This window comes from Nyctereutes procyonoides, unplaced genomic scaffold (genome assembly GCF_905146905.1).
Source record: "Nyctereutes procyonoides isolate TBG_1078 unplaced genomic scaffold, NYPRO_anot_genome, whole genome shotgun sequence".
Classification (NCBI taxonomy): Eukaryota; Metazoa; Chordata; class Mammalia; order Carnivora; family Canidae; genus Nyctereutes; species Nyctereutes procyonoides.
Window position 1 is genome coordinate 16,621,197 of NW_026575147.1, and position 24,692 is coordinate 16,645,888.

The following is a 24,692-nucleotide window of genomic DNA, read 5'->3' on the forward strand; positions in this document are numbered from 1 at the left end:
TAGGCAGAGGGAGAAGCAGGCTCCATGCAGGAAGCCTGATGCGGGACTCGGTCCAGGATCACGCCCTGAACCAAAGGCAGACACTCAACTGCTGAGCCACCCAGGTGTCCCACTACTATTTTATTTTGAAGCTTAATTTTGTAATGAACTCACTTAAATTTGAGGTGACTTTGCAAAACCCACAAGGTTCATTTCAAGATTAACCTTGCTCTGGCCTAGTTGCTCATTTACTTCCAAGCTGGAAAATTAACTTATTGCCTTGAACCTCTTCTGAACTCATGGAGTTGTGGACAATGACCTACGTTTCCTACCACATCCAGCAGTGAGCCGGGCTTTCAACAGCTGCCTCTGAACACCACTCTCCCCAGAGACTGGAAGACGCTAATATCAGGTTTGTTGCTGAGTGTCATTTGAGAGCTTGGAATGGGGGAAGCAGATGAAGTGGCAGGAGGTCTAGAAGAGAGGCCAGAGATTGTGTGAGCATTATAGATGCTGGTTGTAAGTTTTCAAGGTGAGAGATGTGGCCAAAAGGGGCTGTATAGAGACAGACCAAGGGACACTGAGGGAACTAGCAAAGGAAGGCTCTGCTTCAGAAACTACAATAAGATAATCACTTCCTCATTTTATGGATAGCTGAGAATTGGAGCTTGTCTAAACTAGATGGAGTAGAATATCATCTATTGACATTACTTGAGAAACAATTGGAATATTCCAAAATCCCCAGATACCTTCCCTAAGGAAAGGATTCCTGTTATACTCTATGCCATAGCAACTAACAGAGAATAAGCTATTGAAATCTGTCTTCTTTGACTGTAAGCTTCTTGAGAGTAGAGATTGACATCCTGAAAAAATTTTTAAAAATTTCTATTGTTCAGCACAATGCCTAGATATATATAGTAGTTAGGTTTGGTTGTGCTGTAGTAGAGAATAAACCCTGAGATCTCAGTGAGTTAATACATAAATATTCATTTCTGGCTCATACAAAATCAGCTGATCTCCAGGGCCTCTCCTGTCCAAATGATAATTCAGAGACCAAAGCTGCCTTTATCTTGTAGCTATGCCTTCAGGGGATAATGGCCTCCGGATTATTGTATCCAAAAGAAGAGAAAGATCAAGGGCTACACATCAGTTCTTAAATTCCTGGCCCAGGATTTAACACATGTTACTTCACTCCTTGCCCACTGGCCAGAACTAGTCGCAGAGCCCTGCCATCTCATAGCAACTGGGAGATGTCATGGAGCATATGATGAGTAGTAAAAGTTTCTGCCTTCCTGGCTGACAGTGTATACTTGACAAATTTTAGATAAACTAATGAGTAAACCTGACACAGGGCCTAAATTATGCTATCACAAAATTGAAGCAACTTCCAACCTCCAGAGACTCTGATGAGAATGCAAATGTCATCAACAAGGGGAATAATGTACATGAAGCTACCATTTATTGAGGACTACTCTACACAAGGCAATGTTCTAGGAACTTTACATAGACTATATGGTTCAGTCCTCCCAAGGATTCTAGGGGATAGGCCTTAAGATTCTTCTTTCACAAATTACTTTTTCATAGAACCATGGCGACTGAGAACCAGGTAGCAGACTGAGGTTTGAGCCCAAGTAGGCCAAGTTGCAAAACTTACAAAAGTCTATCTTCCTCCATGGACTCCCTCAGCTATTAAGGATGTAGGGAACATCATTAGCTGCTGAAAGCAATGACCTTCAGAAATACAGTCTAGAGTCATTGCCATAGTGAGATGTGCTAGGAGGAAGGCAAAAAGGGACAGAGCTCCATTTCATAGCTGGTTTTCCCCATTTCCAACAGCCCTGCCTTTTTTCGTTTCTCTCCTGCTACCTCCTCCTAAGGACTACCACTATCAGACAGAAATGCACCTACAAGATCTAAAGCCAATTGTAAAAAGAATAGAGTTTGGAGCTTGTTCTGAACATTTGTGTAGTTTCTGATGTCTGTTTTGCACAGTTCATCTGTTTAAGCAAACGAAGAGGCAGGAATGATGATCTCCGTCCAGGACACCTTCCTCAATAGCCTAGATTGTCTGGGAATTGGCCACGCTTGCTATATGCAGCTCTCCCAATCCCATGAGACAGAGACCTGACTGTCTCCTAATACACCATTACTACTCCATACCAGCTCAACTATATCCAGAGCAAGTCAGAAGGATTTCTGGTCAGGCTTTGCTATTCTTATTGTGTGAGCATAAATCACCTGAATTCTCTGGGTTTGAACGTTTTCATCCATAAAGTGAGACTGTTGTATATCTACCCTCTGATCACTATCTCACTGGGTTATTGTGGGCATGTAATGGAATAATATATGTAAGAATGCTTTTAGATTGCTAAGATTGCTTAACTGGTTATTGTTCATGGCCAGCCAAATAATGAAATTTTCTTGCTTTCTTATTGAGTTACATCTTCTTGAGGGAACTTGTCGGGCAAAGCTACATAAGCCTATGGCATTTAAATGCCAACTCTCTCATTCTATAAACCATACTTGGAAAAAAAAAACATACTTGGCTATACACATTTGCTTTTTTTCATGATGCTTAAGAGCCAGGCCATAGAAGTCAAAACATATTACCAATGTGTGATGCTGGGCAAAGTATTAAGCTTCAGATTTCTCATCTGTGAAATGGGAATTATTATAAGGGTTGAAATATTAATGCACATAAAACAATCTACATGGTGCATGGCACAACATACAGCACTTGATAAATGGTTGCAATGTTACTGTCATTTTATCATCAAGAAGCCATCATGCCATCTCCAAGGTTCTTTTTGTATTCAAATTATTCCACTGGCCAATAGAATTAGAAAATCCCCAAACTTTCAAAACACCATATGAGCACTTGGATCAATATCTCCCAGTATGCCCAAACAGTCTCCCACAATCTCATAGAAAGCACATAATTTACAACATGGCTGTGCTCTGCACTGAAGAGGGCGCTTGATGGGATGAGCACAGGGTGTATACTATACGTTGGCAGATTGAACTTCAATAAAAAGCAAATGAAAAACAAAACACAACATGGCCGTGCTCCAAAACTCTACTTGAAAGTCATTTGTTTGGAACTCAACACATATTTTCCCATTGAAAGAATGCTATTAAAATAGTGGTTGGGTTCCCAGGTCACTGGAAATACCCATTTGGTTCACAAAGTAGCAGAAAATTGGCTTATTTGCAATGCAAATGAGTATAAAGCAACGCTGTTGCATTGCTAGTCTTAGGCTGAAACTGAAAACAAAGAAAATTACGTACTTATTAATTATATGAGCATAGGCAAAGCTATTTCCTCTCCCTGGGCTTCAGCTTCTCATTTGAAGAAGGCTATATGGTTCAGTCCTCCCAAGGATTTTTCATAGAACCTACGCATAGAATGCGTAGTTTCTTTTATTTTTCATAAATAATGGCGATGAGGAAAAGCAGGCTTAATTTGAGGAAGACAGAATTCAGAGAATCCTCCCTTAAGGTTCTTTACTTAAGGTGCCTCTGAGGGTGTTTTCAAAGACTTTGAAGGTTCTTTACCACATCTAATGTGACTTCAAATTTTTAAAATTTCTTTGTTTTTTTTTTTTTTTACTTTTTTGTTCTTAATCCAAGAGACTATATCTCATCTTCCACAATGGAGTTATCTCTGGTTTCCAAACAGTAAAGGGAAAGAAATGGGAAAGATCAGGCAAAGAGAAGAATTCGTGAGAAGGATTCTCAGAAAAAGAAAAATCAGCCAATGGTTTGGATAAATGGAGAAAGGAGGAAAAGGCATACATATGTAGTAAAATGGACTCCCCGGGGTCTGGGAGTAGGGAACCCAGGTTGAGTGAGAGCCCACATCCTCTTGTAGAAGGGAAGCGGTGCTGTGACTGGTCTAACAGTTCCCCACTGAAGCCATAAGGTGGCGCCACAGGGCCAGAGCAACTTAAAGAAAGAGAGGCCTCAAAGTTGAGGAGTGAGAGAGAAGGAAGGTTGTGAGTACCCAGTCACTTGGTGTTAGGAAATAAGCCCAAAGGCTGTGCTGGTTCCCTGTTCTGTACTTTACCGCCACGAAGTAAGTGGTTGACTAGAACGTCAACACGGCTGCATATAAATGAGGTCTTTGTGTTTACTGGCCAGCCAAGCATGTGAAGACACCAAAGACCTCAATTTCTAGTGGCTTTAGTTTCTGGTGGCTTCAAATCCGGTAGAGATTAAAAGGAAAATCTATAAAAACCTATAGTTTTCAAATGAGAAGCTGAGGCCCAGGGAGAGGAAATAGCTTTGCCTATGCTCATATAATTAATAAGTGTCAGGAACTTCTCCAAAGCAGGTTGCCTGTCAGTCTGCTGCCATCATCAGTCCACTGACCAGTCCCCTAGTCCAGTTTATGCAATACCTCTAACTTCAGCCCTTCTGGCTGATATTGGCTAACCAAGTTGGGTCAGGAGTAGAGGAGAAAGTGGAATGATGAAATCCAGTGTAGGTAAGTCTCTGGAAACCTTAGGATTTTTTTTTTAAGATTTTATTAAGTAATCTCTACACCCAATGTGGGACTCGAACTCCCAACCCCAAGATCAAGAGTCACATGCTCCACTGACTGAGTCAGCCAAGAACCTCTGGAAGCCTTGGGTTTATGCTGAGAAGCTAGTCCTCAAAGAGAAGTGAATCCAGGTACCATTGCCCAGTTATCCAGAGGAAAATGCTAGAGTCACCCAATATGTCAGCAAGAGCACTGAATGTGGAGACGGAAGACCTAAGTTCATTTTAAATTGTGCTATGGTATAGGTTTGCACACATCTTTTCCTCTTTCTGAAGTCCCTCACAGCTCTAATTGTCTTCTAATCCTTACCAGGCAGGATCTGTAGTCTTGTGGCCTGGGGAGGTAGGGCAGTGGGTGGCTAATGACCTAATCAGGTCACAATAGTTTCAGGGTGAGTATATCCTTAATATAAATGTACTTCGCCTCAGAGCCTCAAAAACTTCAACTTGTGATAAACAAAGCTTCTGGGGTAGACACGAGTCATTCCTCATCATCCTTGCAGAAGAGGTTCTGAAGAACTGGAACATCCTACTCCTCATGGTAGAACATGACTATAGGTCAAGAGAAGTTGAATTATTGAAAAGAAAAATCATTTAATGGGAGTAGTTGAGGAGTGGAGGCTGAAGAGGAAAGATGATTATTACACAAAACAGAATAAAAATTTTTAAAATGTCCATCGTAGCCTGGAAGGGGTCCTGAGTCCTCCATTCATATCTTGTGAGGGCTCAGGAGAAAGGCCAGAAGTGATTTGACTAGGCTAGTGGCTGACAGACCCACACTGGGCCCCTTGTTCCCTCACTGCTCCCATATAAATGTAACCCTCAATGTTACGGACACTCTGATATCTGACCAGATGTTCCTAGAAATCCAGCTCCTTTACCCTGACCTTTCCTCCCCATTTGGAAGACTCCCTGGGAGCTTATGTGCCTCAGTCAGGGCATTGCTGGTTCATGTCTTCTCTGGTCCTGACACTGACTGTGGTCCCAGCCCTGGGACCCCCCTCCCTCTACCACCACACATGGGCCAGGGCCTCCTTGTGCTCCGGTGTCTCCTCTCCCAGGGCTACCGTTGCTATGGTAATGGCTGTAGGCTTTGCAACTACTCTCCTTGAGGCTGTCATCTCATATACAGTGATTAAAGCACTTTCAGCCAACCTTGAATAGTGTAATCCCTCGGATAAGGTCCCCCAAGTATAGCCTTGATGTTATCTCTACCACTTCATTGAGAAACTTGGCATAAGTTCCCAGGGGACCAGGTCAGAGGGTCTTGAAGGACACCACCTTTCATCATCAAACATTTGCACCTGGAGCTGGGTTCTTAGAAGCAGCCTTTGCTCCCCTTGTATCTCAATGACCTGCCCTGGGATTTCCACCCTGAGATTTCTTACAGAACACCTAGGGGTTTCTCACACAAATAGAAGCTCTGGATAAACCAGATTCCTAAAGTAACACCAACATGAATTATGAGTCATCTAAAATCTTCAAAGACAGACAACTTGTTTATCTAGCCTAACTGCATTATATCAAATGGCAATCTTGAAGAAAAGGTCTGCCCTTGAAATGCCTACTGATCATAGTCTATGTCATTCTTTCTTTCCCCATCAGGGAAAACTGCTTGAACTTCCAATCATGAGCAACAGGTACTACTGAATGTCCTTGCTCTTATGTTTGGGCTTTTTTTTTTTATCACCCATATATGCTAGTTATATTTCACCATTTTTTTTAACCAGGAGACAAAAAGCCTGAATAAATTAAATCACCTACAATGAGCTAAAGTTCTCACAAGAGACTTTTACCCTTTCTATCCTTTTCTCCACTTTCTCTTCATCTTGGGTAGTTGGGATAGAGGAGAAAAAAAGAAAAAAACACTGCAGTTGAGATCAAATAAAATGGGAATACAAGAAAACCGCTTGATAATTTGGATCCTCTCTTGAATTCCTGGTGGCTTTAAGTCTGGTATGGATCAAACTGAGATACATAAAAACATAGTGTTAAGTGTCCCTTCCAAATGTGGGGAAAGCTTTGAACAATGGATTTGTCCTTCTGGTCAACTAGAGGTCTCATATTGGACCTCTGATAAAAATAATGGGCTCAGTACTTTATTAAGCTATGAAAAGACAAAAATGCATTATAATTATATTTTCATCCTGAGAAATTCTTTTAAAGTTAATAAAATGAGTAATTTATGTGAACCAACTATTTTTCTCTGCACCATGAAATTGAAAAAACAGAATGTCTATCTTTAGGGGCTACCAGAATACAGGAGTCTGAGCCTTCCCCGGTCATAATTTACTGCCTGATATTTCACAAGTTAGTCCATATCCTAGGCCTCATTCTTTCCAAATGCAAAATGAAGACACTAATACCTTCTCTGCTTCACAGGGAAGTAGAAAGGAAATAGTAGAGAGAAAAAGAAATTGTAAATAGAAATGTGATAATGAAGTGTTTGGTATATACAAAGATGCTGAGCTATTTCTTTATTTCCAAGCAGTTTCCAGATGCTATAATTCCCACTATTCCAGGCAAGTAATTCTGAGTGAGTCTGAGCCATTTCTCTTGGACTAGACTTAAGTGTTATTGAGGTCTTGTGCCAGAAATCTGCAGAACATCATTTCTGTGAATGTGCAATGTATAGGATATGGAGATTTGTTGAGACCTTAGGAGTAGAAACCTGGTGGAGAATTCTCATCTAATAAGGCAGAGATGACGAAACAGGAGAATGTTAAATTCAAATAATGAACATTCATGAACAGCACCTCACTGTCACATACAGTGATGGGGATACAAAGCATGTTGGGGTCCCAATTCAGTGATTTACTAGGAGGACTCATAGCACACAGCATGTAGTTAAGGCTATGATTAATTACAGAGAAAGAATGAGAAGCAAAATTAGCAAAGGGAAAAGGCTCACAAAGGGCAAAATCCAGAGGGGAAATAGCTATAAAAACTTCCAAGAGTTCTCTCCCAGTGGAATTATGCAAGATGCACTTAATTCCTCCAGCCATGAGTTGTGACAACACGTTTGAAGCATTGGCCACTAGAGAAGCTCATTTTAGAGACTCATTGCCCAAGGCTTTTTGTTGCGGGGTGGTCATATTGACACTCTCTGCTGAACCCATGCCAAAATTCTAGACCCTCAGAGGGAAAGCAGATGTTCAGCATAAACCAGGTTGTTTGTGCAATCAATTCAGACATAGTGAGCCATGCTATTCTTATCAGGGAATAGTGGGAACCCTTTTGAAGTCCAAGTTCCCAGACTCCAACCAAGGTCCAACTTTGAAAGCAGGCCTAGAGCCTGCTATGTTAACTCTTTTATGCACACAGAGGTTTAAATCAGTGATGGCAATGCAGATGGATAAATACAATGATTAATTTATTCGACCAGAGTCACTGAGACTTTGAAGGGTTGGGCGAGAAAGAGATAAATTAGACTTGGTTGTTTTACCTTGTCAAACTCAATTCAGCACCTCAATAACTCCTTTCCCATTCACTGACAAAGAGCATTGTCTATAAAAAGCACGGTGGCTATGCTCCAAATTCCTCACTGCACATCCCAAGGGCTCTGTTTTCTGCCTGTCATAACTTCTTTCTGCTTAACCTCTTGGGTAGGTATTTGGGGTTACTTCTTTGTTTGACCTGATTAAATTCTAGTATGGCCCTGGCTGCCTCCACCAGTTCTACCCCATCCCTACCCTTTCCAAGATCCCCACCACTTCACATTTCACCTGGTTTCCTTGGCCCCTTTGTCCATTAGAGGAGCCTCCCCATTCACATTTGAAGCCCTAGTTTCTGGGGCCTATTATCTCTGTCCCTCAGTCAATGACTTAAAAGTCATTTCATTTTTACTCACAGCCTTTGGCTAATTTTTACTCCAGTGCCAGCTGCCAGGGAGGTGCCCAGGACTATGGACTACAGATTTCTCAGCCTTTCCTGCTGGAATCTTCTCATGTGGGAGATCCACATACTGTACCTGACTGCGACCAGTGCCTTTAGTATCTCTGCAGCTAGAGTTCCCACTGCACTTGCCCCTACCAGAGGGATCTATCCTCAAACCATGCCCTCTTTCCTCTTTAGGCAGCAGGGGGTGGAGGGTGGGTGTTTAGAAGCTCCAAGCTCCAGGTTTACTTAAATTGGAGGTGAGGATGAATGGAGGTCACATATGGAGGTCACTTGGTCTTAAGATGAACATGTTCAATGACTCAGCCAAGGAGTCAAAAATAGCTTCTCCCTGATGTCAACCAGGGCCCCAAGCAATTCATTCATCCAGAGATTCCCAGGAGCTCCCGGGTAATGGCATCAGTTCAGTTACAATTTTTCCAGCCTCATGGATATCCTTCCAAAAACATAGAGAGCTAGGAAAACCCTTGGGCATGTTCAGAAAATACTCACAGTGACTCAAATGACAAGGAATAGCTACCCGGAATGAAGCTGATAAGACAGGAGCTGGTCCAGGAAAGCTGTGAATGCCATCACATGGGCATTTGATCAGACTTATATTTCAGAAGGATCCCAGGAGCTGGAGGGAGACAAGATAGAGAGTGAATCTGAAAGCTGAGAGACAAAGATAAGAAGCTTCTGTAATAATCTTATAAGAGGTGCTAGGACCTCAAATGGATCTGAGGCAGTGGGTGTAGAGCTGTGGGTACAGACATGAGGATATTTTAGAAGACCAGATAATCAGCATTTGGGGATGAGGGTGGGAGAATGGAAGTGTGGTTTTAGCACCTTTGGCAGTACTTCCATTGGGATAAAGACTACAGGGAAATTAATGTTGAATCCAAATAGCTTCAAGCCACAGCCCCCACATTTACGTTCTCCTCTATATCTGACGTATTCTCAGTGTCCTGTTTGTTTGGTTTTGGTTTTTCCTTTGAAGGTCCAGAAATTCCAGAAATGCCCTTGGTGTGTTTGACAGACTTTCAGGCTTATGCCCAGAAGCATCTGTCTAAGTCAACTTGGGATTATATTGAAGGAGGAGCTGATGAATGTTTCACCCGGGATGACAACATCACAGCATTTAAAAAGTCTGTCTGGTCTCCTGTATCCTTTCTATTGTTAAACTAAGGTGCACTGTGTGAGAGGTCTTTGGAATGTAGTAGCTCTGCTCTCTGCCTCCAAAGAGCACAGAATACTCAAGATATATTAATGGTCTTTGTTGTTACTGTTTCGGGTTTTAGGGGATTTTGAGGGGAGGGGCAGGTGGCTGGGGAGAGGATGAATGGACAAAGAACTTATCTTAGTGCCTCTGTGGAACTAGCACAAGTCATCCTCCCTCTGCATCCCAGCAACTTTGCCACCTGACAAGATAATATAAGAGTCCAAGGTTGCCAGTTACCTGGGCTGGGAGAAAAAGCCAGCTGGGTAGGTCTAAATCTCCCGAGTTCCTAAACCTCTGACTTAAAGGAGGTAATGTATGTCGAGAGAGGGAACACAGGAAATATGGAGACCCAAAGGGTCTTAGGGGTGACAGGAAGTTGACTTCAAAGGAGAAGAGCTGGTCTAGAACAGCAGCAGGTAGAGCATAGAGTAGTAAACAGCCCACAGGCTACATCGGGCCCTCCACCTGTTTTTGGATGGTCCACAAGCTAAGAATTTCTGTTTTCCATTTTTAAACAGTTGAAAAAAAATCAAAAGAAGAATGGTAATTTGTTATACATAAAAATTATTTGAAATTCAAATTTCAGCATCTATAGATAAAGTTTTATTAGAACCAGCCATGCTCAGTCATTTAACATGTCTCTATGGCTGCTTTTGCATTCCAACAGCAAATCTGAATAACCGTGACAGACTACATGGCCCATTAAGCCTAAAATGTTTGCTATCTGGCCTTTTACAGAAAAAATTTGCTCTCCCCCCATAATAGGAAGGTCAGGAGAAAATTGAAAAATGGAATACAAGGTGAACAACATATTCTGCATTTTCATACTTGTTTAGCACTCTATGAGGCCCCTTACTCACTTTATCTCACTTTGTCTTCATGATGAAGTTTGTATCTTACCTACGTTTGTACTATCAGTATTTCTAGCAAAACTTTTTTACAATTTGTGTGCAGGAATAATAACATTTTGTGAAAAACAAACATTTTTGGACCTGAGCCTAAGTATTTATTGGACTTAAAGTGTGTTTTATATATTTATTATTTGTGAATTTCCTTTTTTCTAAAGCAATGGTTAAGTCAAATCTTCAAATGAGTTAGCCTCTAGCAAAACACAAAAACAAATAAAACAAAACAAACCCCCACCATGATCATTCTCTGGAATTTGTCCTCTTTCAGTGGCCTTTTCTTTATAGAGACTTGTTTCTAACTCATGAGGGAAGAGCCTAGAACTCCTTCCTGCTTATTCTTTTTTCTTTTTTTAAAAAAATTCGTTTATTTATTCATGAGAGACAGAGAGAGAGAGAGGGAGGGAGGGAGGGAGATACATAGGCAGAGGGAAAAGCAGGCTCCATGCAGGGACCCCGACAGGGGACTGGATCCCCAGGTCTTCAGGATCAGGCCCCGGGCTGAAGGCAGCGCTAAACCGCTGAGCCACCCAGGCCGCCCTATTCTTTTCTTTTCTAATCCTTGTTATGGTAAGTGAATCATAGCATCCAAGTGCTAAGAGTCTGTTCAGGAAGGCAAACAAAACTCAAAGACACAGACCTGTGAGAGAGCAAACCTGGAAGCAATGTGGAGGACACATGCACTGGGGGTTAGAGAAACTGTTGTTAATGTGAGTCAGAGTATTGGGAAATGCTTTCTGAAAGTTGGTCTGCGTGGCCCAATCAGCCAACCAACCCCACCAGAGGCTTCTTGGCACCAGTCTGGTGTAGACCTGCACCAGAATCTGGAGGCCTCAGCACCAGACAGCACTACATGCTGAGAGTAACCTCACTAATAGAAGAATCTTTGTTTCTGAGCACAGAATCCGCCTCCGTCCCCGGTACCTGAAGGATGTGCAAGAGGTGGACACCCGGACCACAGTCCAAGGGGAGGAGATTACTGCCCCCATTTGCATCTCACCCACAGGTTTCCACTGCCTTGTCTGGCCAGATGGAGAAATGAGCACAGCCAGAGGTATGACCCAGCCACACCTTGAGGCTCTCTTCTCTGGGGCCCTGAACTGTGCGGATATCCGTCAGAGCAGTAGCAGGATTTCTTCTAGAAGGAGCTTAGGGACATCAATCTGGTCAGAATTAAGGAGGGATGTTCCCATAACATCTCCTCTAAGATTGAGAAAACATCCCTTTCCAACATAATGAATGGTTAGAGAGGGCGGCTACAGATGAATAGATGTGGAAATTAAATTAAATTAAGCAAGCTATCCTTTGAAGGAGGGTTGCAGGCCACTCAGTCTGTGGAGAAAGGGATTCTCAGCATGGCTTCAAGATAGGGCTCTCTTTGAACGCCTTCTTGGGCCAGGCCTGGTGAGTAAATGGTGAGTAAATGGTGAGTCTCTGAATTTAGGATGAGGAGAGAGTCATAACATGAGGTCCTAACAAAGGCCCTGGCAGTGCTCCTGCTCAAAGTTGCATTTCCCTTCTCCTTGACTGACTTTGTCATTTTATATGACAAAAATTTTCTTATTGAGTATGTCTCCTTCCTAGTAGTTCCTTATTCTCTTCTCTCATCCCACTTGACCGAAAAAGAAGAGAAGGAAGAGGGGAGGGATGAGGCTGAAAACAGTCTTGTGACTCCCTTTATAATCTTTACTATATAGGCCAAACCTAGGAAATATTTTATTTGCACATTGCCCAGGGCTTCCCAAGGATCTTTTACTTTGACCCTGTGATATAGGAAGCAATGAATCCAAGGATTCTAGAGCTGGAAGTGACATCTGTCTGGTTAGGAGCCAAGTCTGGTTAGACTGAAACATGAATATTCTGTAGGACTATGACTGCTTTACTAAATCTTCATGGTTGAATGTGTGGTGTTGTTTTTGTAGTGGGGCAAAAGAATGTGGTATCTCCTGTTGATGTTAGGAATTGAAAATATTAAATCCTGATTAGGTCAGATTCTGTACCCAAGGGTTGTGAAATGGTAGTGACATTAGCCTACTGGAGAATCCTACAGAAAACAATGATCACAGTAGGAAATGAGAAATATGCAGCAATGTCAACATCATCATCACCACCATCCTGGCCAACCTCGTTATCACCAAGCATTTGTACAGCACATCACATAGTAATTTTAAAAATGCTTCCAGAGGGATGCCTGGGTGGTTCAGCATTTGAGCGTCTGCCTTCAGCTCAGGGCATGATCCTGGGTCCAGGAATGCAATCTCCTATCGGGCTCCCTGCTGAGGAGCCTTCTTCTCCCTCTGTCTATGTCTCTGTCTCTCTCTTTGTGTCACTCATGAGTAAATAAATAAATAAAATCTTAAAAAAAAATGCTTCCAGGGGTGTGTGGGTGGCTCAGTTGGTTAAGATTGACTCCTAATATCAGCTCTGGTCTTGATCTCAGGGTCATGAGCTCCATACCTAGCCTTACTTAAAACATAATAATAATAAATAAATAAAATACATAGAAATGCTTCCATATCTAGTATCCTGTTTAATTTTCCGCAACCCTATAAGAGAGGTAGTATTATTTCTCTCCATTTTACAGATGAAGAAAATGGTACTCAAGGCACACAGCTAAGGAGGAGTAGAACTAGCATTCTTCTAACCCAGATATTATGCCTTCTTCAGTACAAAGATAACTCAGATATTATGCTTTCTTCAGTACAAAGATCAGCCTTCTCCACTGACATTACATTTCCTCACCCTTTGTTCTCTAGTTCCCTTCTGCATCATTTACAAGTTCATGCGCAGCCCATTCTCCCATCTGGAAGCTGCACCATGTCCAAAATCACTCTGGGTACTAAATGACCCCTCTAGCTAGGAATCTTAACAGGGTCTAGAAGACAGGCTATATATGGGGACAGCCTCCCAGGCTGACTGAATGCCCCCTATGCCTCCTACCCTAATGAGAAGCAGAATGGAGTCAAGCTTTATCTTCACTCACAGGGTAAACTGATCAGAGGTGGCCCAGACTCTAGTCACCCTAGTCCAGAACCCTGCTCTCCATCCAAACTGAGTTTTGCTGTTTGCTTTGTAGCTGCCCAAGCAGCTGGGATCTGCTACATCACCAGCACCTATGCCAGCTGTGCCCTTGAAGACATTGTTGCTACTGCTCCCAGGGGCCTCAGGTGGTTCCAACTCTATATGCAGTCAGACAAGCAGCTCAACAAACAGCTGGTCCAGAAAGTTGAATCCCTGGGTTTCAAAGCTCTGGTCATCACTGTGGATGTACCCAAACTTGGCAACAGGAGACAGGACATTCAAAACCAACTGGACTTAAAGATGAACTTATTGCTGAAAGACCTTCGCTCACCTAAAGAGGTAGGAAAAATACCAGATCCAATGGGCAAGCATAACAGGAGGCAAATTTCCTCTCCTCCTTCCTCCTTTCTCTATTTCCACAAAAGTTCAGAGTGCTTGCTCTTGGCAGATACTGCAGATGCCATAGTTCAAAAAGCTGAGCTGATTCCTGCTGTCCAGAGCTTCCAGATGAACAGAATAGAACACAAAATATCCTCACTCCTGGAGGCACCCAACCTGTCACCAGAAGTGTTCTGGCCAGGGCTGGGTGCTAGGAAATAGGAAAGCTATGAAAAGGATTTTTTCATGCAGTAGGAGAGTAAATTAAGCATGTTCTTCCAACATTTTCTACACTATGGGACACTTAGAAAATGATAATTTTGGATGGCATATTTAGGTAAACTGACCTCCTGAAGATGCTCACAGACAAGGTAACTGGCCCAAGGAGTATAACCAGCTCAGGCCCCACCCTACTTTGAGAACTGAGAGTCAGTATCTCTCTACACTTAGAACTCCCTGGATCTGCAGCACACTTGTTTGGAACCTCTGAAATAGATGACTGCAAAGGCCATTTCCCCATTAAAACCCTACAGTCAGATGGGATGGAGTGCCCCTGAGCAAGAAAGTAGTGATAACATTGGAGTCCCTTGACTACATTAGAGATAATTATACCAGCCTTTTCAGTCAATGAGCAGCTGTGATACCCAGCCAAGTGACTCAACCGTTCTACCCATTAACCACAAATTAGCCTTGAAGTTTTCTGGAATCCTTATCTCAGATTACAGGGACACATTGGGATTTATGGGATATTTGATTCAAATTATGAGCCAAGGTTAACTATAAGGTAGTATCTGGTTCAGGATTATCAAAGTATTTCTTAATTCTTATGACCTTGTGTATATCTCAAGCATAACAGTTTACATCAGCCTATAAATACTTTCATTTATCCCCTTCACTTACTAAACTCAGTTCCTTTAAAGTAGGGACTGTGTCTTGTCTTTGTGTCCCCAGATTCTGGCATAGTTATTGAGCAGGGACACAATTAATGGTTAATGAATAAGAAATTAAAATAGTGATTCTTTTGCACAAATTTTGTTAAGCAAAGGATGGCTGGAAGTTGTTGATTTCGTTACTCTTCTTTTAAGGCTTATGAAGGATGACTATCTGAATGTGTCTCATTTTGAAATGTATCAAACAATCCTAAAGGAGCTCAAGTCTAAGATTCTTTTTTCTTCCCCACAGAGAAATCCAATGCCTTATTTCCAGATGTTTCCCATTGATGCATCCTTCTGCTGGAACGATCTCTCCTGGCTTCAGAGCATAACTCGATTGCCCATCATCCTTAAAGGGATCTTGACAAAAGAGGATGCAGAGTTAGCTGTGAAGCACAATGTCCATGGCATCATTGTTTCCAACCATGGTGGGAGGCAGCTTGATGATGTTCTTGCGTCTGTAAGTAGGGTAACTTCAGAGGGTGTGTGTGTGTGTGTGTGTGTGTGTGTGTGTGTGTGTCTACAGCAAGGTACTCTGTGCAGATTGCAGGTTGGCCTACACTCCCCTCTCCCTTACCACATATGCTGGTATATTCCTGTGAATTGCAAGGACTTTTAATCATTAACAGCCTAGTATATGCCAGGTTATTTTTATAAGCTTCATGTATACATCATCTCTAAACCTCACAACTGTCTGTAAGATGGGTATAATTATTACTCTTTTACAGATGGGGATCCTGCAGCTTAGAGAAGTTAAATAATTTGTCCAAGTTCACACAGTTAATAAGTGGTTAAGGTATAAGTCAATAGGAGAGATGTTCCAAAGGCATTGAGGTCTCCTGCCTTCTGGAAGAAGTATTTAGCTAAAAGATTGCCTGTGTGCATGGAGTATAATGACATATTTTCTCATATGATGCATCCTGGGAAGGAATAGAGCCTCACTTAAACTAATAAATAACCATCTTTCACAGTAAAACTAAAAAATGCCGTATGAATCTTTTTCTAAAAATTTTTGACAGTCTATGATTTTCTCCCCATCTTTTGAATTTATGTCCATTATAGATGAAGAGGAGGCAGGCAAGAAAAGAATCTTTAAATGGGAATTGTTGATTTATTTTCATGGATATATATAGCTTATATTTTTCAGGAGATTCTTCTATTGTTACTTGATTCCATTCTAAGAAAGGGAAGTGTGGGAAGGGGGCACCTGGGTGATGCAGTGGGTTGGACTTCTGATTCCTGGTTTCCACCTGGGTATGATTTTGGGGTTGTGGGATCGAACCCCATGGCAGGCTTCACTCTCCCCACAGAGTCTGCTTGGGATTCTTTCTCACTGTCCTACTGCCCCTCCCATTCATGCACACCCATGCTGTCTCTCTCAAAATAAAAATCAATAAATCTTAAAAAAAAAAAAGGAAGTGGGTTTTTTCCTCTTTTAAGTTATTTTTATTATGTATGTAAGACATGTTCACTGCAGATAAGTTATAAAATGTACATATACAAAAAGAAGAAGATAAAAAATCACCCCTAATTTCATCACTATCATTAATGACAATATTTTAGGATTTTTTTTTTTATCAATTTCTTAATGCAAAGATGACACTTTAAAAAGCCACATACTATTTTGTAATTTCTCTCTTTTCACTTTATCAATACACTAAGATCATAATTTCACTTCAGTATATATGCTGCTCCCACCTTTAATGGTGTATTGTATGAATGCACAATTTATATAATCAACTGCCTACTGTTGAATATCTGAAGACTTACAAGTCTTCACGATTTTAAATAATGCGTCAGTGATCATCCTTAAATTTTTAACACACTCTCAATTACTTCTTTAAGATGAATTCCAGGAAATGGAGAAGCTGTATCAGCAGGTTTGTACATTTCAAGGCTTGTGAAGCTTGGAGGTTTAAGGTGCTAATCACTCGCCCCCTTCTCCCCACCAGGTTCTCACTGACAGAGAACAGGCACAGAATAACAAGCCTGCTTGGAGAGTAAGGGACACTGTTTACCAGAGCTTTTCATAAGAACTGACTAAAGAGAACAGTTAGACCTCCTACTTCCCATCCCCCAAATTTTGACCTATGAATCCAGGAGAAAGTAGATCTGCAGAGCACATGCTAGCTCTCTCATCCAACTCCTGAAAGGATGCCATCGGTCACCTCCCACACATCCAGAAATGGGCAGAACAGAGTGCAAAAGATTATAGCAGGTCCCAAGTAGTCCCAATTGTGCTTTCAGGTAGGAACAGAAAACAAAAAAGGGCCCATCACCAGCAAGCAACAAATAGAGTAGAATGTTGACTTTCGAAACAACTCTAATAAAACATTATACGATAGTGTCTCTCTCATGAATCAGTTTAGCTAGTCTTGCTCCCTTTGGGGAAGGACTGAGTAATAGTTGGAAAGAAAAGCTAAGTAATTGTTCCCTATTGCTTTTCCTCAGTAGAGAATGACTGTTAGCAAAAGCAGGAGCCAAGAGAGAATTTCTCCTTCCCTATCATGCTGATCAATACGTAATTCTCCCAAGCCATCTGACTTAACAACCAAACCCAAGGTCATCCAGGGACAGTGCTGAGATTAATGCAAAGCTGATGAGGTACCTCTGGCTCAAAATTTGAGAAGGTGCCAGAAAAAACCTAGTAAGATAAATAATAGTTTAATGTACTATTTAAAAAGTTTAAATTAATGCAAAAAATCCATGGCCAACAAAATATCAACATTTTAAATAAAGATAGTATATGTCCCTGTGCCTGCATAGCCTGCCTCCACTCATCTTACTGTCATCGTGGCCCCAGATCCAATAAAACTTTATTTATAAAAACAAGCCCTCCAGCTCACAGGTCAAAGTGTGCCATTTTATTCTTAAATATTGCATTCAAATGTTATCTATCTGAGCGTTTTGGCACTCCTTAAATTTTGTGCCTGAGGTAAGCACCTCACTCTTTCCACCCCAAGCCCCTCCCTGTGAGAAGTATGACTCTTTGAAGTTCCCATCTTTAGAAGTTTCCAAATCTAGCACTTCTTGTATTTCTTCCTTGGACCTGGGAAAAGGGTCAAAGCTGTCTGTTGTCTCCTGAAGGCTCTAATGAATGTCCTATCATGACCTATCGAAAGAAACTCTAAAGTATTGTACCCTAGGCCAAAATTCACTCCCTGTTCTGTTTCTCAAATTCCATCAGCTCCATTGTCCAGTACAGCTCACTGGAAGAGTTTGTACAGATATGTTTATTTCTTTTTCCCAAAATCATTGAAATATTCCAAATAATACCATGCTGGGGCTATAAAAATATATAAAATATATATTATTTTATATATTATATAAAATAATGTCCCCTTATTTGGACATGCATTATCACCAGTTATCAATGTCAGTTTTAAATGTATTCAATTCTTCTCCACTTGTAAATTAGAGTACAAACTTCTTTCCTTCCTTATTTAATATTCTGCTCAGTAATCCAAAGGATCTCATTGAGGTAGAATTCCCATTGATTCCTTGGGCAGCAGAAGTTCCCTGGGGCTAGTTTCTCCTCCTCTACAGTCCAAGAGCCATAGAACAGGAGCTCTGTGGCAGTTCCAGAACTCTACCCTCAAGGACTCTCCTCCCAGACTCTGCTGTCACCCCTCCTCTTAGACTTGGAGGTGCTCAGGAGTGCAGCTCAGTCTGGGGCACCATGGATTGGCACAGCCTGGTAACTACAGAGCCTAGAACTGAGGACACAAGGTGAGAGACAAAGCCTGGGAAACACCAGGCTAAGTTATAAGCAGCTTTTGTTTTACCTTTCAGAGTCTTCAACCCTACTTCAACAGCACTGCTGCTTCCATTCCCAACCTATGTCTTTGATAACACACACAGAAGTCAAGAACAGGTGGTTCAAGTGTGGTGTGTAAGGAACAACATGCAGCCCGGTTACACAAGGTGGGCTGTGATCCAGACACTTGCCAAAAAAGACTCAGTGCCTTAGCAATGGAGAACATTCCTAGCTGTGCCACCCTAGAAACAGAGAAGATAGGAGAAAACCAAAAGTCAAAATGTACTTTAAAAAGAACACTAAAGTGAATACCGTTAATGGAAAATATCCCCTTTAGGATATGAGGAGGAACCAAGAGTTTCTTCCAAGCTGTAGACAGCTGAATAAGTGAATCAGAGAGAAGTCACACTCTGTCAGGGCAGAAAGTCACACTCTGTCAGAGGGAGCCTGCAGAAAGTCCCTGGGGCTTGGGAACCTAGCTGCACTGCTCTGGTAGGGGAGGGGAAGAAACCAGTAGATGTCATCCACACTCGGACTTCCTATTCCTAACCCACACTGAGGGGCACCTGTGTCCCATGATCCCTGAGAGTGAAAATGGTAATCCCTCAAGCCACATGTGTCTCGTTCTCAGATTGATGCCTTGGCAGAAGTGGTGGCTGCTGTGAAAGGGAAAATGGAAGTATACCTGGATGGTGGTATCCGAACTGGCAATGACGTGCTCAAGGCTCTGGCCCTTGGGGCTAAGTGTGTGTTTCTGGGGAGACCAATCCTCTGGGGTCTTGCCTATAAGGTGAGAGTGGTAAAGTGAAAATCAAGATACTGTGCTTCTCACTTTTTCCCCACACTTTACTGTGGCTTACCATCCAAGCTGAGCCATTTTTTGAGGTGCCACAGATTCCTGAGGGACAGCTACTCCTTGCCTGCATCTCTGTAGCATGTTGCACATTCTCAGGCATGCTCACCCCCATCTTTTCCTCTTTGCTTCCCTGTCTTCCTGACATTGTTCCAATTTTACAGACATTGCCATCCTCCCCACTGCAGCTGTGAACACACCTAGAACTGATACTCAGCACATGGGCAGAATGTTCCCTCACACTTCTTTTTGTCTCTCCCCATCCCGCATGTTGGAAGCAGGGTGAATATGGCGTTGAGGAAGTTTTGAACATTATAAAAAATGAGTTCCACACTTCCATGGCCCTGACAGGTAAGTTTTTATAGTCCTTTTCCTGATTTAGACCTGAAGGCATGAGGGCACAGGAGTGGCGGCTCCTCCTTCTAGCTAGTTTCTCCCAGCCCAGCCTAGAATAGAGAGAAAGAAAAAGATGCCCCAGACAAAGAATTGAACACAGACTCAAAATGCAACACCTTTGCTACAAAATCAAATGTAATTTCAGATTATAGGAAAGAGTGTCCCCTTATACTCTTCTGTGTTCAGATCACACACCAGGCTTGTTGGGTGTGGCTCTGTGTGTCACTTTTTCATATTCATGGACTGTGAGGAATTGAGAAATTATGTCAAGGAGGAGGCATGGAGGAACTGGGGAGATAGACACAACAGGAGGAGAGAAGGCGGGGAGAAGGAGAAGTGCCGTCTTGTGTAACCACAGCCAGAGAAACGTAAATGTCTAAAAGTTACATGCAGGTGGATTTCAGTCAAAGATAAAGTTATCGTAAAGTAGTGCTCATAAACATTTGTAAGTTTTTAGCAAAGCCTGGGATCCCAGTGATCCATAAAATAGTAGTTCTCAACTAAGATCATGGATGACTGCCCTCTTGAGGAAGATTTGGTTTAGAATTTGAATTTATTTTTTTCTAGTAGGCCAACAACTGTAGGGTGTATAATGCTGGTAGTTAGTGCTCAGGGGCTAGGGACACTAAATGTCCTAACGTGCCTGGAGCTGTCTCATAGAAAAGAATTACCCTACCAAAATGCCAATGGCCAAATGACTCTGTCTTTGATTGTCTTTGTCTGCTATAGATCTAACTGATCACTATGTGAAAGCTCAGACAAGATGAATAAGACTTCCATTCACTCCTCAATTCTAAAATCTGATAATACTTCTCCAGAAGTAAGGAAATAATGAATCAAGAGCTCTGATGTGAAATCAAGACCATTTACATGCCGTTGACTTATTTCCATAAATATTACAGTGCATCAGTCATGTGCCAGGCACAAAGGCAAGATGTCCTGGTTCTTCTCAAGTCTGATTTTGGTCTGATATTTGGACAAGTGTCTTGTACTCAGTGTCCAAGTTATATTAGTAGTGTCCATTGGGACTACAGATTGAACCTTTTGGGGTTGAGTAATACAAGTTACAAAACTTAGATCAGCATTACTGCCAGTACCAGCCTCCTTCCCACAGAGCAAATTAATTAAAGAAAAGAAGAGGGAGGAATATATCAAGTTATGGAGGATGAGGACCAGAGTCATACTTTTCAGCTTTGGACCAGAGTCATACTCTTCAGAGCCTATGAAGATAAGTCAGTAAGTGACCTGGTGTTACCAAGGCCCTTTCATGAGGGAATGGAGGGCACAAGGGCAAACAGATATCATAGTGGTGTGTTTTGACCCTGAGAAGGAGGAGAGTGAAGGACGAGAAGACCCATGAGCTTCTGCAGATTCCAGGAGGTTGAGGTGACTTCTGATCCCCCAAATATTTTCTCCTATCTTTGTGAAACGATGTCTGATCTTATTTTAACAGAAGCCTGTTGGAGGAATTAACAATAACAAAGCTTTTTTATTCTATCAAAAGTTTACACTTAACAGTCACTGGGGTGGAAATGGTGGCTGGAAAAATCTTCTGAAATAAAGAGGAGAGCATCCTTTTTTAAAAGGGGCAAGAGAAAAAAACGGAATTGAGAGCACTTCTAAGGCTGACAATTTATACTCCCCTCCTTCTAACTGTACTACAATGAGAATGTATTGTTTTAAATGTCTATATAAAAATTAGTAATCACAACCAAACATGGGACAGGGAAGAGGGAGGAAGAGAAAGAATAGAAAACTCAAGCAGAAGGGTATCTGTTGGCATCCTCTGCATAAGAGTCTCTCCCCTGGGTAGACCCCCAGGCTGGTCCTTGGGAAGAAGGGAGCTGAGGCAGGGGCTTGTGCTTTTGGTGGAACTCACTAAGGTGCAAAATCATAGTGTGAAAGCCCTGAGATTCTGCATCCCTTAGCTCTTCTGCACACAATGCACATAAGGTACCTGACACAAAATCAGCACCCAAGAGGAATCAGTTGATGTGATTTCTCTCACCTGATTCCCTTGGAGATGTGTGATATTTTTCCTTTATGACCCTCTGAAAGCAAAATAAGCTTAAAAGTCATGTTTTTCTCACCATGACACCAATTGCTGAAATTATAGAAAGGTTAAAATCATGATCTCTCTTGAAAAATGTCCGCACGTAAATCATACCAACACAAGGCTGCATGGACCTCACTGAGATCTCATTCTTCACAAGGGGAGGAGGCTGAATTAAAAAGTATATGAACCTTCTTGAGGTTTATTGTTTGGAATTACCTACTTCACTTTAGAGTAGCCAAAAGATTTTAGTGTAAATATCCTCCTAATTTATAGCAATGAAAGAGTGGAAGAAAATCATGATTATGCATTCTCCCTCACTTTTACTGAGCCTCTGCCAAGTGTAGGGCAGTGTCCTTGGTATTGTATAAGACCCAGAAACCAATTGATGAGAGTTGAGTAAGCACTGAAGCATTTCCAAGGCTTATGTGTCAAACTGTATTAAAATGAAGTCATAACATGACTTTGTTACAACTATTGAGACATTTTTACATCATTTAAATATTATTTGTATTACAATATATAACCAAAGATCATACTTTCGCATCTCTGTACTTGAATAGGTCTGCCTGCCCACTGTTCTCCCCTCTGGGGAAACCCAAAGCTCTTAAGACCCCACTGCCCATTCTGAGGAGAGCCACCTCTGGCACCAAGTTCCTGCTTCTGCCGAATGAGTTGTTTGTGGGTTATTTATGTATCCCATGCCTGCCATCTCTGTCCACTATAATCAACAGAGGCATGATTTTTAGAGAGGAAAAACCCCCCTTTCATTAATTTTATTTTCACAAATAATACTTTTTGCTAAAGTTGTGTTTTGGGAGGTGAAGTTACACACATCATACATGTGGGAAAAAACTTCAATTAAACCTTACACATCCTGGCATTCAAGTTTTCTGCCTTATCATCACCGGGATTTCCTGTCCACTCAAGGCCACAACTCTCCAGTCTGTACCAACATACTACTCCCTCTTTCCCCTTCCTTTTTTTTATTTATTGGAGTTCAATTTGCCAACATATAGTATAACACTCAGTGCTCATCCTGTCAAGTGCCCCCCTCAGTGCCCATCACCCAGTCACCCCATCACCCTGCCCACCTCCCCTCCCATTACCCCTTGCTCGTTTCCCAGAGTTAGGAATCTCTCAAGTTTTGTCACCCTCTCTAATTTTCACGCTTCTGATCCGACATCACTCTCTTCAATCCCTGTGTCTCATCTCAGCTACAGTTCTAATTTTGCACTTTAATTCAGATCCTTTACTAAAGTGTTAAATTTTGCAGAACTTTCCCTTGGAAGGCAACCGCAATATGAAGTACCCATCCCATCTCTTATTCCTGACTCATATTTCTCTCTGACATGTACTTCCTATATCCTTGAAGCTTATCAGTGCTCAGATAAAGGTCAAGTGTATCTATGGCACATATGAATTTATTTCTAAAATGCTAAAATAGTGTTTCTATGTTTTTACTATGCCATTTTGACATGGCTGTGTTGAAAGAGGACATGGGCACAGGCTCACAAAGTAATTCTCAAGGCAATCAGAATCACATTTTTCATGTGATTCTGGTGTCCATAATGGTTTCCCGGGGTGAGCACAGAGATCAAGGCAGGCCTGTTCCCATTGGATCATCCCATTACCCATGATGGGGTAGGTCATTGGGGTTTTAGAGAAATAAGCTCGTTAACCACATTGTTCTTTTAGGTTGCCGGTCGGTTGCTGAGATCAATCAGGACTTGATCCAGTTCTCCAGGTTGTAAAGAAAGAGGGCTAATGACCAGACTGCTGAGGTTGCCCACAGGAGGAAGACAAACTCATAGCATGGTGTGTGATGCCTCCTGCCTTGGCTCTGTCCTATCCAGAGGCTCATCCCCGGACCTTCCACCACTCCATACCTTGTGCTTCAGGCCCTCCAAACGCCTCCTTTTCCTCAAATTTGATATGCTCCTTTTTGCCTATAACTGCTTTTTATATGCACTTGCTTGAATTCCTCCTCGGAAAGAATTGTTAAAAAGGTGGAACAATAATGACTGAAATAGATAGTGAATTAATTTTTTTTGCATATCAGTATCTCTATGAACCAAACTATGGGGATTTACACTCTGCATAGAAGAGCTACATGTATGAGATATTATCCCACCAAAATAACACTCCTATCTGTAGATAACAGAGAAATAATATAGTTAAAAACATGGACTTTGGAGCATACAGACATGGTTTAACAGTCAGGGCGGGTACTGACAAGTTGTGCAATGGGAACATTTTTCAACCTCTCTGTAAATGGGAATGATACTACCTAGCCTGTTAGGTTGAGAGAAAGACTAAGTGAGATAATGTGTGTAAAATTTAAAGTATATTGCTTAGCACCCAGTAAAAGTTTAAGAAAAAGTAGCTTTTACTGGCAAATTTCTATTCATTTTTCAAGACCTTCAAAAGTCACCTATTCTTATCGTGGCTACTTGCTAGGTGCTTCCTATTGTACTTTTCACTCTAATAACCTTTATTATAATATGTTGTTATTTATTTATTTGCATTCCTCTATCCACAAATAGACTGTACATGGCTTCAGGCAGGAAACTGTATGCTTGGTACTGGGCTTGGCATTTAGCAGCATATTGATGAATAACTGTAGAATGTATGGATCAATGGATGGATGGATAAGTGATGGATGGATGGATGGATGGATAGACTAGAGATAAATGGATGAAAGGAAAAATGGGAAAATGAATAGATGCCTTATCCGAGTAAAAACTTCCCAGACCAGTAGTCAGCTTAAATAGACTT

The 24,692-nt window shown here is 41.7% G+C and overlaps 1 protein-coding gene and 1 long non-coding RNA gene across 5 annotated transcripts in view; one reads left to right on the forward strand and one right to left on the reverse strand.

The window, feature by feature from the left end:
* Positions 1-24,692, reverse strand: part of LOC129501298 (uncharacterized) — a 112,184-nt gene that overhangs the window by 52,929 nt on the left and 34,563 nt on the right. The window contains exon 1 of one of the 2 annotated variants that reach the window (XR_008662705.1): positions 8,911-9,180. The exons of the other annotated variant lie outside the window; for it this stretch is intronic. This is a non-coding gene — a long non-coding RNA (uncharacterized LOC129501298). Of the gene's footprint in view, positions 1-8,910; positions 9,181-24,692 lie in introns of those variants that run through there. 2 annotated transcript variants of the gene reach the window in all.
* On the forward strand, positions 271-24,299 carry HAO2 (hydroxyacid oxidase 2). Of its 3 annotated transcripts, none has more exons than XM_055312306.1 (8): positions 271-391; positions 9,398-9,545; positions 11,427-11,578; positions 13,601-13,884; positions 15,106-15,315; positions 19,244-19,402; positions 19,744-19,816; positions 23,613-24,299. In XM_055312306.1, exons 2-8 carry the CDS (start codon positions 9,415-9,417, stop codon positions 23,666-23,668), a joined length of 1,065 nt encoding a protein of 354 aa, XP_055168281.1. In that variant the 5' UTR covers positions 271-391; positions 9,398-9,414; the 3' UTR covers positions 23,669-24,299. The 3 variants fall into 3 exon arrangements, with proteins under 3 accessions (XP_055168281.1, XP_055168284.1, XP_055168283.1); XM_055312308.1 differs by having other exon boundaries at positions 272-391; positions 19,747-19,816; XM_055312309.1 differs by lacking the exon at positions 19,744-19,816.

What these genes read in the sequence shown, in the direction of transcription:
- HAO2 (XM_055312306.1), top strand. Translation starts at nt 9,415, where the DNA reads ATGCCCTTGGTGTGTTTGACAGACTTTCAGGCTTATGCCCAGAAGCAT. An exon ending in TTGATGATGTTCTTGCGTCT is followed by an intron (nt 15,316 to 19,243) that starts GTAAGTAGGGTA and finishes TCTCGTTCTCAG; the next exon opens with ATTGATGCCTTGGCAGAAGT. An exon ending in TCTGGGGTCTTGCCTATAAG is followed by an intron (nt 19,403 to 19,743) that starts GTGAGAGTGGTA and finishes GCATGTTGGAAG; the next exon opens with CAGGGTGAATATGGCGTTGA.